At 40.6% G+C, this 13247-nt stretch overlaps 1 protein-coding gene across 1 annotated transcript in view; it reads right to left on the bottom strand.

The window, feature by feature from the left end:
• The window catches only part of gmds (GDP-mannose 4,6-dehydratase), a 183671-nt gene extending 177874 nt beyond the window's left edge, over nt 1–5797 (bottom strand). The window contains exon 1 of the mRNA XM_028587738.1: nt 5478–5797. Coding sequence (XP_028443539.1) covers nt 5478–5576 — 99 coding nt within the window. The 5' untranslated portion in view covers nt 5577–5797. The remainder of the gene's footprint in view (nt 1–5477) is intronic.
• Between the last annotated feature and the right edge of the window lie 7450 nt (nt 5798–13247).

Genomic DNA, 13247 nt, shown 5'->3' with positions numbered 1-13247 from the left:
GTACCCCCTGCTGGTGGAACAGTGAATTAATGGGGGCCTTTACCAATAATATCACTAGGACCGCTCTGTGATCTTTAAAACCTAATTAGGGTTAGATCACCTGCCCAACATTAAAGCAAAAATTAAAGAGTGTAGTTTGTGTGCCTGGAGGCATTATGCATGTATTTATGCAAACACAGAGTTCATTGTACATGCGTTTCTCATTGTGTGTAAACTACAAATGAATCACTTTAATGTGCTTTCATTAGACCGCAAAGAGAAGCTGCCAAGCACGCCACTGGTCTGCAATTAGGCCCGATATGGTTCCATGATGCTGCAATCACAACACGCACAAGCACGTGCACACACACACACATACACACGCTGAAGTAAGTAGGAACACTTGGTGTGCAGCCTCAACTTCAGGACCGACTCAGGCGCGTCGCCGGAATAAATAAAGAGAGCTTTGAGATATCAATAGGACTTCCTGTTACCTTGACTCACTGAATGTACAGTATGCATTATAAAACTGGATTTCAAATCCATATCCATGTTTAGTCCTAACTTGCGACTCTTCCTGTGGAACTGCAAGACGAGGAACAGCCTTGGAGGAGCCATCAGCAGCCGTTATGAGCGACAGAGGAGATGTCTGCGTGGATTCTGAGCTTTATGATTATTGTTGCTGGCACTCGCTCAGATTCTAGCCTGTGCTGCTAACAAAAGGAGTCAGTGGAAGGAAGCTAGGGAGCGCCAACAAAAGGGTGAAGAAAAGAGGATTGTAGGATGAGCATCAAACTGCTCAAAGGGTCGTATCGCAGTGCAGCCTTGTTTTCCCAACCAGAGAAGCCGAAGAGAGACGTGTGAACCTCAAAGCCAAAATAAAGTTTCTGTCGAACAGAGAGGCTGGACCTGTCCTCTTCATGACCCCGGACCGTAAAACGGTACTATCAGCCAAAGCCCCTGTCCAGCTCTGCCTTGGCACTCAGGTGGTCTCCCATAACTCACACCCTCTCGCCTCAATACTTCACACTGAGACAGCAGTCAAAAATATTCAGACTGAGCAACATGCTGCCCTGAAATTTATGAACAGTAGTTAGCCAGCCGATTTATGGCATCGCTGTGACCCTGAGAGCCCGGCGGCTAGTGACTTCTGAGATGGTCTATCCAGATGCCTGCCTGCTTGCCTCCTGCATGAGCTCTCGGTATTCTACAGTATCGCCAAAACTGGCGGTATAAAAATGAATTAACACTGTTATTCTTTGTTTTCTGCTAAAGACGGTGAGGGGAGTAGGGGCTTTGGAAAGTGCTGCTTGACAAAAGGAATGTGCAATGTTGAAAATGACTTTCCAAGACCTCTGATAGTTGGGGGGGGGGGAGATAGGGCTGCATTCTGAAAACTTTCACCTCAAACCATGAAATATTCCCATAAGACTCTTCCCTGCTGCTTATTTGCTTCATTTGGAAATTAACTCCCAGAAATTGACATAGGCACTTCTTTGCGCACATTACTACAAAAGCACACACACACACACACACACACACACACACACACACACACACACACACACACACACACACACACACACACACACACACACACACACACACACACACACACACACACACACACACACACACACACACACACACACACACACACACACACACACACACACACACACACCTGACAGGTAGTGCTGGGTACGTATTGTTCAACAATTTCGATACCGGTACTGATAACGTGACAGCGATTCCTAAACTATATTTTTGCGATACCAATTTTACAGAACAGAAAGAAATTATAACATTATGGCACAGATATCTGTATTTATTTTTTAGCTCCTACTACGTGAGCCCCGTCTGTGTGTAACGTAGAGTTTTTTTGCCTTCCCCTGCAACGTGTAACGTTAGACAGCCAATCAGCAGCATTAATAGATGGTGGTAGAAGCATGCTACATGTATGCTTATTGGCTCACTGTCTCTGATAGGATTTACTCCTTACAGTAGGATTGGAATTGGGTATTGAATGACGAGGCATTTTTCGATACTCAATACCTTAGAGGCAATCTGGTCGGTGCCTAAAAAGTATTAAATTCAGTACCCAGCACATGGTGCTGCCACTTGTTTGAGAAACAGCCATGCTATAAAATTTAAATACTGTGTAATCTACTTTTTGAAAACATTAAGCTTCCTGAAGAGCATAGTCCCCTCACTACTGTGGCCAAGTGTTAGGGTTGGACCTAAAAACAACAGGGATAGGGATACTGAATTTCTAGTGATGCAAATACATAAGTGTGGATTCAAGGCAGACAGGCAAAATAGATTAAATCTTCCATCATGCCTAATCAGATTATATTCCAAATAAATAAATAAATATAAATGTTACAATATATACTAATATACCAGTCTTTTCACGTAAATTAAATTGCATTTATTGGTAAAATTTCAGATTGAATCATGTCGGACAAATACCAAGATAAGAATCTTGTAAATCCCATATTGCAACAAAATCTCTACAGGTTTAAAAGTCTAAATTGCTTTACAGTTAAAAAGCTGGGCTTAAAACTGAAATTAACTTCTTTTAAAATTTCAATTCAATTAAATTTTATTTATAGTATCAAATCATAACAGAGTTATCTCGAGACACTTTACAGATAGAGTAGGTCTAGACCACACTCTTTAATTTACAAAGCCCCAGCAATTACAGTAATTCCCTCAAGAGCAACCATTAGCAGTGGCTATTGCGTCTTAACCCTCCTTACAACAAACGCTTCGTACTCAGTCCAAACATAACACTAGGGTTGGGTATCGTTTGGATTTTTAACGATTCCGAACCGGTACTTTTAAAACGATTCCTAAACAGATTCTTGAAAAACTGAAAAATGACATCAAAGATGTAATAGGTTTACTTGCGATCACGTGCTGTGAATGGTCAATATGATTTTACGTCCGTTTTGGTGAGCCCAGATGGAAAATATAGCCTACATTTACGGTAGCTAGCTAACGGTAGACTACAGAGAAAGTGTGATATTTTTACGTCCGTTTAGGAGCGACAGAAGGAAAATATTTCAGTCAACACATTAAGTGGAATCGAAATGAGGAACCAAAATTTGCACTCTAATCCGGTCCCATTCCTACCAGTTGCGTAGGAACCGGTTCCATAGTGAAACCGGGTTTCGGTACCCAACCCAACATAACACTGACTGAATGGACTTAGGCATGTTTGACTTGCAGGGTGAGTTTTTAAATGAGTTATGGGTCCTTTTTTACTGTAACCATGAAACAACTTCCCAACTTTCAGGCAAAGAAACTAACCAATGCAAGCCGTAAGAGGACAACACCATCGCAGTCATTTAACCACTGATCCATACTGATGTCATTCACTCTTTACATATATACCTGTGAGGCCAGTTCTGCCAAGTCACCACTCCTCTCTGCCCATTGTCTAGATGTTTTGTATGGGGATATAGGTGAAAGGCACATCTAAGCATCTTAAACATAACAAAGGTTTCACAATACAGTAGCAGAACATAGTCAAACAGTGAATCACAGTGACGTCAACCTGCTACCTGCCTTCCTATAGATCCTACACGGAATTAGATGCTTCCTCAATGTTTTTTTTAACAGCTACAGAATTGTATCCGTAGCACAAAAAAATATAACATTTCCCCAGACAAGACATCACCAAACTCAAATACAGTCCACGATTGACAGATACCAAACATCACCACTTAAAAATTACATCAAATGGTTTACTGTGACACCCACAGATACATTCACTGTTACACACTGGCAAACACATGATTAGCTCCATTCATGTTGGCCCACACATCCAGTCTTTCTGGGTCAGGTCATGAGCAAACTGTCAAGGACTCCTCCTAAACTACAGAAAAGCTATTTGATTCAGAAAACAGCAACGCTATTGAGAAGTAGTAATATTAATAATGCTACAGGGCGCCCGGGTAGCTCAGATGGTAGAGCGCCCATATGAAGAGGTTTATTCCTCGACACAGAGGCCCAGGGTTTGAATTCGACCTGTGGCGGTTTCCTGCATGTACTCCCCCTATCATGTCTGAGCTGGTGATTAAAAAAGGTGCAAATGCCCAAAACATTATCTTAAAAAAAAAATAATAACTAGTATTGCTACTACCAACCCTGCTTGTAATAGTTGGATTTAGTGCCGTGAGGCCGTTGGCACAGGTTGCTGATGTAGGCTACTTTTTGAATTTGCCCAGGGGACAAATGCAGTCTTTGGTTTGCACACAATTGAACCGGTTTAGCCTTTTAAAAAAAAAAAAAAAAAAAAAAAAAAAAAAAAGTACCCAGGCTGGTTCACACAATGCCAGATTAGACAGAAACTGTTTAGGACAAGGAGGAAGTAGGTGGGGTGGAGCAGAGACTGTGATCCTGACTTGAAACACTGAATCTAAAGTAGGCGTATGTGACCTATTATAAAACTGGTTTTTAAATCCACATGTTGCAACCGTAGTGAGAGACATGCAGTTAGCATATTAACATATGACACTGAAATCGTAATCCTCCTTGCCAGCTTTTATAAAACACAGTTAAAGAAATATATTTCATCTTGAACCTTAGGAAAACAGCTTCTGTTGGATGTACTTTCTAAGTGTTATTTTCCGGTTTTCTTTATTATGCTTGCTTGTGTGTTTTGTTTGTATAGATATAGCCGGTTCTATGGGTTTTGTTTGTTTGTTGTCTGCTTGTTTTGTTTCACTTTTGATGAGTATTAATCTCATCTTTGAATTTGTTTAAATAGGTGAGGACTCTGAATAAGCCTTCAGGCCTTACTCTCATGTACTGTTATTCAGTCTCTTCTTTTGTATGCATTTTGTATCTTCATTATTGTGCAAATAAACTAAACTAAACATACATACGTATGTGCTACCCCACCTAGACTGATCCCTATCCCCTACCGTTAACCTGTTTATATTTTATGATCAATAGTTAACCTGAGTTTGGTATTGTATATATTTTCTCTGTAATTTAGTGAATTTAAGTCAATATAAGGGATTGGCACACTTCAAACGCCAGAGGTAAAAAAACAGGAAAGATTAAGTTTATGGGCAAATTTAATGGAGCTTGTTCACAGAAGATATTCTGACTTGTCATAGTAGGAAAAGCACAGCTGAAATAGATAACCTTAATGACGGCTCAATTCCATCAAGTGTCCCAGTAAGCTATTTCAGAGTCAGCATGCACAATACCAGGGCCTCTCCTAAGTGGAATGTAGCCATCAGTAATGGTTTTGAATACACCTGTGCGTGACAAGTCAACCGTGAAAAAGGTCTTGACGCACTGGGTTTTAAAGCACCTGGAGCAGGTGTATGAACGCCACCGGCACTTAAATCATACAACAACCATCTCCCATTAAAAGAAATGAGGACAAAGAAGGTGTAATGATGTTTTTGAGCAACAGCGTGTAGCTAGACACTACTGGGCAAGGCTAGATAATACTGCGTTAGGGTAATGAATGTTACCTGTCCGGTTATGCCGGTGATAACGGCCACTTTCCTCTCCTTCTTCAGCTCCCCGTTGTCCGTGGAGCTAACATTAGCAGGCTCGGTGCACAAGGCCATCTCTTCTCGGCTAGATGTTTGATACAGTCTGCTGACACAGCGAGCGAAAGAACCTAAAAGAAGATAAACTGCCTGTGCTGTGTGTTTACAGTGAGAGTACCGACGAGCCTCCTCTGCAGCTCAGCATCCGCAAACCAAACTACACGCCACTACAAAGTGCAGTACGTAGCAGGAAGCGGCCGTGAGATCAGCCAATGGGAAGAGAGCAAGTGGGAGCAGCAGCAGAGGCCTCACTAAAGAAGGCAGAGAGTGTCTGCGAGAGCTGCGTGACCTTAAACACAGCGCCATTGGAGGGAGGATGGCAGCTTCCTGTTATATCATGGCTAATTGTTAGTAGCAGTAGTGGACTGTAAGTACTAACTAACTAAAAAGCACTGCACTCAGTTGCTCAAATCTTGGAATATTAGTGTTGCTGGGTATCACAGTGTCTATCCTGCTCTGACTCGAGGGTCGCAGTGAGTTGGCAGTGATTCAGTGAACATGCATTTGAACATGTGTTTGTGTGTTCTTTGGCATATGTGCCTTAGCTTTGTAACGTAAAACAATACAAATTTATGTAAAAAGTAAATATCTAATTTCCCCTTGCAGGATTAATAAAGTAGGCCTATGTCTTCTTCTTCGTCTGTGAGTCTGCATGCAAGTCAGAGGATGTAGAAGCTAAATGGGGTATTTTGAAAGAAATGAATCCAATTTCGAAAACCCCCAAATCATAGCAGCGATGAAACATGAGTCTATTCTGGCCCTGGATGAAGCAAAAACATTCATAGTTGACATTCTGCACATCTAATAGTGTGTGAACCAAGGCTGTACTCAGAGATCCCAAATGTCTCAATAACAACTGTAAAGTTCCTTTCCAAAATAAGTATCCTCTATCATCAGTCACTGTAAACCCAGAGTAAAAAACCATATGTGAAAATTGATACAACTACACAAACAAATAGCTTTGTACAGTAAGGCGTCTGCAAAGACGCGTCAATCAGTTTTATTTAAGCTCAAATCTCCCGAAGCTACAAAGCTGACGTGTGCTGAGAGAACTTCTCTCTTTGTTTTCGTTGTGCAGGCTTAGCCCGGACCCATTTAAACTGAATGCAATGCAAAAGGGCAATTGGCTTGCCCAGCTTGTTAATAGCCAGTGTATGTTCATTTTAGCTTCCAGTTTGTGGATGTATGTTAGATGGCACCAACATTTCGCCTAACTGGCCTGGCAACCCAAAGGCCAAGGTTTTGTTTCCAGATTTGTTTGGTGACTTATGATGCGGGGGGGAGTCTCGGGGTCCACACCCCCCAACACTTTGTGCACATTCAAAATATATCTCATCCCATCTGTTTTCTCTGAGGTTTGGAGGAGTCGTGATATTTTTAGAAAAATATAGTTATAATAGGCTATTACAAGAATAAAGTCACAATATTTCAGAAAATAATCTACCTGCACCATAGTCTGCTGTGCAATACGTGATTGCTCTGCTGATACGGTAGATCTCAGACCTTCTGACAGACAGAGCCCCGTTTGGGTCTCTGGTCTCTGAATGAGACAAAGTACGGCAGAAATACACCGAGCTCAAATGCGACACATCTGCCGCAGCATGTTGACAGCAGAGCGCATCCATAAACCTGAAGCTGCACAGCTTTTCACAGCGAGAGTGGACACAAAGCGACACACAGGTCTGCTTCAGAGCTTCATCTGTTTGAGTCTGAAACATAGACATAGAAACATCATGTCATAGGCAGGGATGTAGTGGAGGCTAAACGCACGTAAACGCCGTTTACGCACCTCCCAAAATTCGGAAATAGCGTTTATCCACCTCTAAATAGCGATTATCCACCTCTAAATTGAGTTTATCCACCTCTAAATTGCCTATAGTTCCTAAGCCATTTTAAATTAAGCTTAAATATTATTATTATGTCGTTTTAGTTTCATATTGTTCATTATTAGTTTCATAGGTTGTTAAACCTAAGACGAAGTCTTTCATATTGCGCTGCATTACTGTCTGTTGACAAATCTCTTGCGGTGTTTGGTGATTTAAGCCCCCAACGTCGGCTGCCTGGAAGACACTAGGATTAGGCAATGTTAGGTGCCTTGAAGTCATGAAGTCAATGGTCGCAGCACTGCCTTCAGGTCAACGTTGGGGGCTTATACCACCATCGAGCATCTCCAGCGTATCCAGCAGGAAGCAGCAGACTGCATCCAGATTCGTCAGTCACTAGCTAAGTCTATGGTCACTAGCCCAAACTAGCCTACATGTCTCATGTAATGATGAATGAATTGTAAATATGGATATCCGGCAATGGTTTAAGCACCGTCAAGACAGCAGCCCTCCTCCTGATGCCAGCAAACGGCCTCGGCTACAAGCCCAAAGTGGGTGAGCTCGGAAAACAGTACTAAACTTCATGTTTTTGAGGTACATTTGGTTCACGTAGATTCATGCCACTGACTCAACAAGTCACCTCTACCTTTTCCCATTAGCCCATGTTACAAGTAACAGGTTTTGCAAAAGCGTCTGTTAATGTCGGCAGCCATTACGCTTGTGGAAAGTAAAGTGCAACTTAAATTGTCTTTCTTCTGTTAATTACAGAAACTGAGTTATATTTAAATTAAAATTTGTGGCACCAGATTCATCCTTCTGTCGTCAATCTGCACCTGCTACATTAGCAATTGTTAAAAACTGTAATCAACAACTATTTTGATAATCAATTAGTCTGTTTGAGTCATTTTTTAGACAAAAGTTAAAAAATTCCCTGATGTCAGCTTGTTAAATGTGAATATGTTCTAGTGTCTTCTCTCTGTGACTGAATATCTTTGAGTTGTAGACAAAACGAGACATTTTAGGGACGTCATCCTGGACTTTTGGGAAACACTGATCCATATTTTCCACATTTTTCTGACATATAGACCAAACAACTAATCGATTAATTGAGAAAATAACAGATTTATCAACTATGAAAATAATCCCAAATCCCTAAACCCATAATCATTACGTATTATGCATTGGAAGCCCTGGATACTGTATGAGCCTCCCTCTATATCGCTCTCAAATATTTTTGTTCTCTCTGTTTTGTCATTTAGTAAACTTTATAGATTTCAACCATATTATTCCTTCTTGAGTCTCTTTAACAAGAACCTAGATTAATGTATGAATTGAATAGTGATTGTGTGACCTATGAGAGAACAACCAGTGATACCCTTGGTAGTACCGTCAAATGTTAGCCTCTAGCGATGTCATCAGGATACACATACACCGGTAGGCAGTGGCCCACCTTACCGGGTGACCATGTCGTGGTCCACCTGATCACAGAAGTTATAGTTTACCCACCTCTTTTTTTACCACTACACCTCTGGTCATAGGAACTTCTAACTACATCAGAACTAGATTAGTATTGTGCTCCTAAACTTTGTGTTAACGGCAGCAATGTATTAGACTGATTTGGCTATGATTCCTCCGAAAACTACAACTTTCACAGCTTTCCTCACATAGAGACAGTTGTTAGGTGAAAGCAACAAATGCAGCATGCTCAGACCCCACACGTAGCTGCCCAGTTGGCCTGGAAATCCAATGAGTAATGAAAATGGCCAAACTCGAGAGGGCGGCACCAAGCATTCATTTGAAAATCTCACTGCGCACAATTGGATAACACTACGACCAATCACAACAATACACGGGGTGACGTATCCAGAGCATACTCATATTCTTAGCTACCAGCGGAGCTAACTGGTTGATTAAACTCTTAGCTACCAGCAGAGTTAACTGGTAGATTTAACTCTTAGCCTAACTGGTAAATTAAACTCTTAGCTACCAGCGGAGCTACCTGGTAAATTAAACTCTTAGCTACCAGCAGAGTTAACTGGTAGATTTAACTCTTAGCCTAACTGGTAAATTAAACTCTTAGCTACCAGCGGAGCTACCTGGTAGATTAAACTCTTAGCCTAACTGGTAAATTAAACTCTTAGCTACCAGCGGAGCTACCTGGTAGATTAAACTCTTAGCTACCAGCGGAGCTAACTGATAGATTAAACTCTTAGCCTAACTGGTAAATTAAACTCTTAGCTACCAGCGGAGCTACCTGGTAGATTAAACTCTTAGCTACCAGCAGAGCTACCTGGTAGATTAAACTCTTAGCTACCAGCGGAGCTAACTGGTAGATTAAACTCTTAGCTACCAGCGGAGCTACCTGGTAGATTAAACTCTTAGCTACCAGCGGAGCTAATTGGTAGATTAAACTCTTAGCTACCAGCGGAGCTACCTGGTAGATTAAACTCTTAGCTACCAGCGGAGCTAACTGGTAGATTAAACTCTTAGCTACCAGCAGAGTTAACTGGTAGATTTAACTCTTAGCCTAACTGGTAAATTAAACTCTTAGCTACCAGCAGAGTTAACTGGTAGATTTAACTCTTAGCCTAACTGGTAAATTAAACTCTTAGCTACCAGCGGAGCTACCTGGTAGATTAAACTCTTAGCCTAACTGGTAAATTAAACTCTTAGCTACCAGCGGAGCTACCTGGTTGATTAAACTCTTAGCTACCAGCGGAGCTAACTGATAGATTAAACTCTTAGCCTAACTGGTAAATTAAACTCTTAGCTACCAGCGGAGCTACCTGGTAGATTAAACTCTTAGCTACCAGCAGAGCTACCTGGTAGATTAAACTCTTAGCTACCAGCGGAGCTAACTGGTAGATTAAACTCTTAGCTACAAGCGGAGCTACCTGGTAGATTAAACTCTTAGCTACCAGCGGAGCTAACTGGTAGATTAAACTCTTAGCTACCAGCGGAGCTACCTGGTAGATTAAACTCTTAGCTACCAGCGGAGCTACTTGGTAGATTAAACTCTTAGCTACCAGCGGAGCTAACTGGTAGATTAAACTCTTAGCTACCAGCGGAGCTACCTGGTAGATTAAACTCTTAGCTACCAGCGGAGCTAACTGGTTGATTAAACTCTTAGCTAACAGCAGAGTTAACTGGTAGATTTAACTCTTAGCCTAACTGGTAAATTAAACTCTTAGCTACCAGCAGAGTTAACTGGTAGATTTAACTCTTAGCCTAACTGGTAAATTAAACTCTTAGCTACCAGCGGAGCTACCTGGTAGATTAAACTCTTAGCCTAACTGGTAAATTAAACTCTTAGCTACCAGCGGAGCTACCTGGTAGATTAAACTCTTAGCTACCAGCGGAGCTACAGTAACTGATAGATTAAACTCTTAGCCTAACTGATAAATTAAACTCTTAGCTACCAGCAGAGCTACCTGGTAGATTAAACTCTTAGCTACCAGCAGAGCTACCTGGTAGATTAAACTCTTAGCTACCAGCGGAGCTAACTGGTAGATTAAACTCTTAGCTACCAGCGGAGCTACCTGGTAGATTAAACTCTTAGCTACCAGCGGAGCTAACTGGTAGATTAAACTCTTAGCTACCAGAGGAGCTAACTGGTAGATTAAACTCTTGCCATATCCGGTCGGCAAAACAGCAAAAACCTCCTTCTTGCAAAGGAACGATTTGAGCGCCGTCTTCTGTTCCTCTTTTAGATAAAAAGCCAAGTCTAACTCGTTGACTGTAGCGGCCAAAGCCGTTTCAAACCACTGGGGTTCATCCGTAGCCATCTTGCATGCCACGTTTACTAATGACTTCGACGTCGCAGCGCTGTCGTCATCTGTTTAGCTCGCCTCTGGCCCGCCTATATCAGATACACCGATGTGATTGGTGCAGCTCGGCTCAAAGGGCATAGTTAATGAGCATCATTACTCAATGCCAGAGTGACTCGCTGAGCAAATTAAAGAACACACTAATAGTTTATTAATAAAATCTGGACTTCTAAAATTCAAAGATTTGGTTGATTTAAAGATTTTGATTTTTATGTGGAAAGCTAAGCAGAGAGTTTTGCCCATGGTTTTACAAAATGTATTTACTCCTGTATCAGAGGACGATGGCCATAGAAGGCAATATCATTTTAAAACTCTTTTCGCACGTACTAAACAAAAACAGATGTGTCTGTCCATTTACGGAATTAAACTGTGGAACACCTTGGACTATGAACTGAAGTGCTGCAAAAGTGTTTGTAAATTTAAGAATGTGTATAAGAAAAAAATACAGCAATGTTACAAGAAAAATGATGACTAACACGCTTAGAATGATGATAATTAAAGGTAAAGATAGGTAGTACTGATCATTTTTGGTGTTTGGGGTGAGGATTGGGGTTGATCCACTCATGAAGCAGCTGTTTTTTGTTTTTTATTTTATTTTTTGATGTGCACAAGTAAGTGACAGGTACTACAAGACTTTCTTCTTTCTGTTCCTTTTTTTCCATTCATGCATGTTGTGAATGAATGAATGAATAAAGAATTATTATATGTTAAAATTTAAATTGCGCTCTCATGAGAACTCTGGATTTCCAGGGTAGCCGCCCGTTCTATTCGCCTCGGAAAAATAATCTGGGACAAAGTTACGGTTCTGTTTGTACAGCAGCATTCTCAATTTCCAAACAAAATAATGCACTTTAAATTATATAACATAATTTTCCTGCCAACCTTTTAGAGTAAATGTTCAGTAAACATCCTGGTCAAACACCACAGAGGAGGAAGTGTCAGTAAACATTATTTGTGTTTAGTTAGCATCACTGTAACACGAACTATTGCTCATTACACACTCAAGAAAACATTTCCTCCTCTCCTACAAATGCTTGTTGGTGGGCATGCGTTGTTCAAACCCACAGAACTTTATTTCTAATTTTAGTTAAGATACCACAAATATATGATGAATGGTTGGACCTTATGTCAAGCATTGCCAGCTATGAACGTGTGATATTTAGAACCTCAGGATGCTTTGATGTGTTTATGAAAATGTGGGGTCCTTTTCTCTCATTAACTGAGATTGTATCACCGGTATAAAAGGAAAAAAAAAGTCTTCCAAATATATATCTTGCCTCTGTGTCATAACCTACTAGTACTGTAAAGTCTAAACATTATGTATCTTCTTCTTTGAGACCTGTATTCCTTTTTTATTTTTTTTTATTTATTTTATTTTATTTTATTTTTTTGTTTTGTATGGGGGGCATTAAGCTGGGTTAAGGGGTTTAAAAAACAAACAAGGATGTCACTATTAACACTCATTTTCTGACTGTTGTTCATGTTCTGACTGTTCATGTTCAAAAAAAGTTAAATTAAAATAAATAAATAAATAAAAGATACCACAAATATGTCAGCTTCAAACATGAGAAAACGTGTTATAATGAATAACTTTTTTTTCACTTGCTGCAATCAAGCAAACTGCAACTATCATAGCTTCAACTAACTGTGGTAACAAAAAAGAAATGATATATGGCATATGAAAATGAAATATGAAATTTAAGAAGGAAAAGATTTAAGAGGAAAAGTCTGGGTTTGAGTTGTTACAGGTTATAGAATTGAACCGTCAGTATGCCAAAATAAACAGGAGCAGAACCTGATACATGGATCCTGATAGAGGAATTCATTTCACATCACTTGAGATAATATCTTAACAGGAGCTTAACGCTCAAAGCAGCTCTCTTATTATCTTTGTACATTTGAGCATGTATGACTACATCTGCTCCAGCTGAGCACATCAGTAGCGCTGTGAAAGCACTCTCCCACTGCTCGATCTCCCAGAGTGCACAGCACGATGGGAGGTGTGATTTCATTACAGTCTAAAGTAAACATGATCGTAT

This window comes from Perca flavescens, chromosome 9 (genome assembly GCF_004354835.1).
Source record: "Perca flavescens isolate YP-PL-M2 chromosome 9, PFLA_1.0, whole genome shotgun sequence".
In the NCBI taxonomy this organism is placed as follows: Eukaryota; Metazoa; Chordata; class Actinopteri; order Perciformes; family Percidae; genus Perca; species Perca flavescens.
The sequence above is the reverse complement of the archived record's forward strand: the minus strand, read 5'-3'. Positions and strand labels throughout refer to the sequence as shown.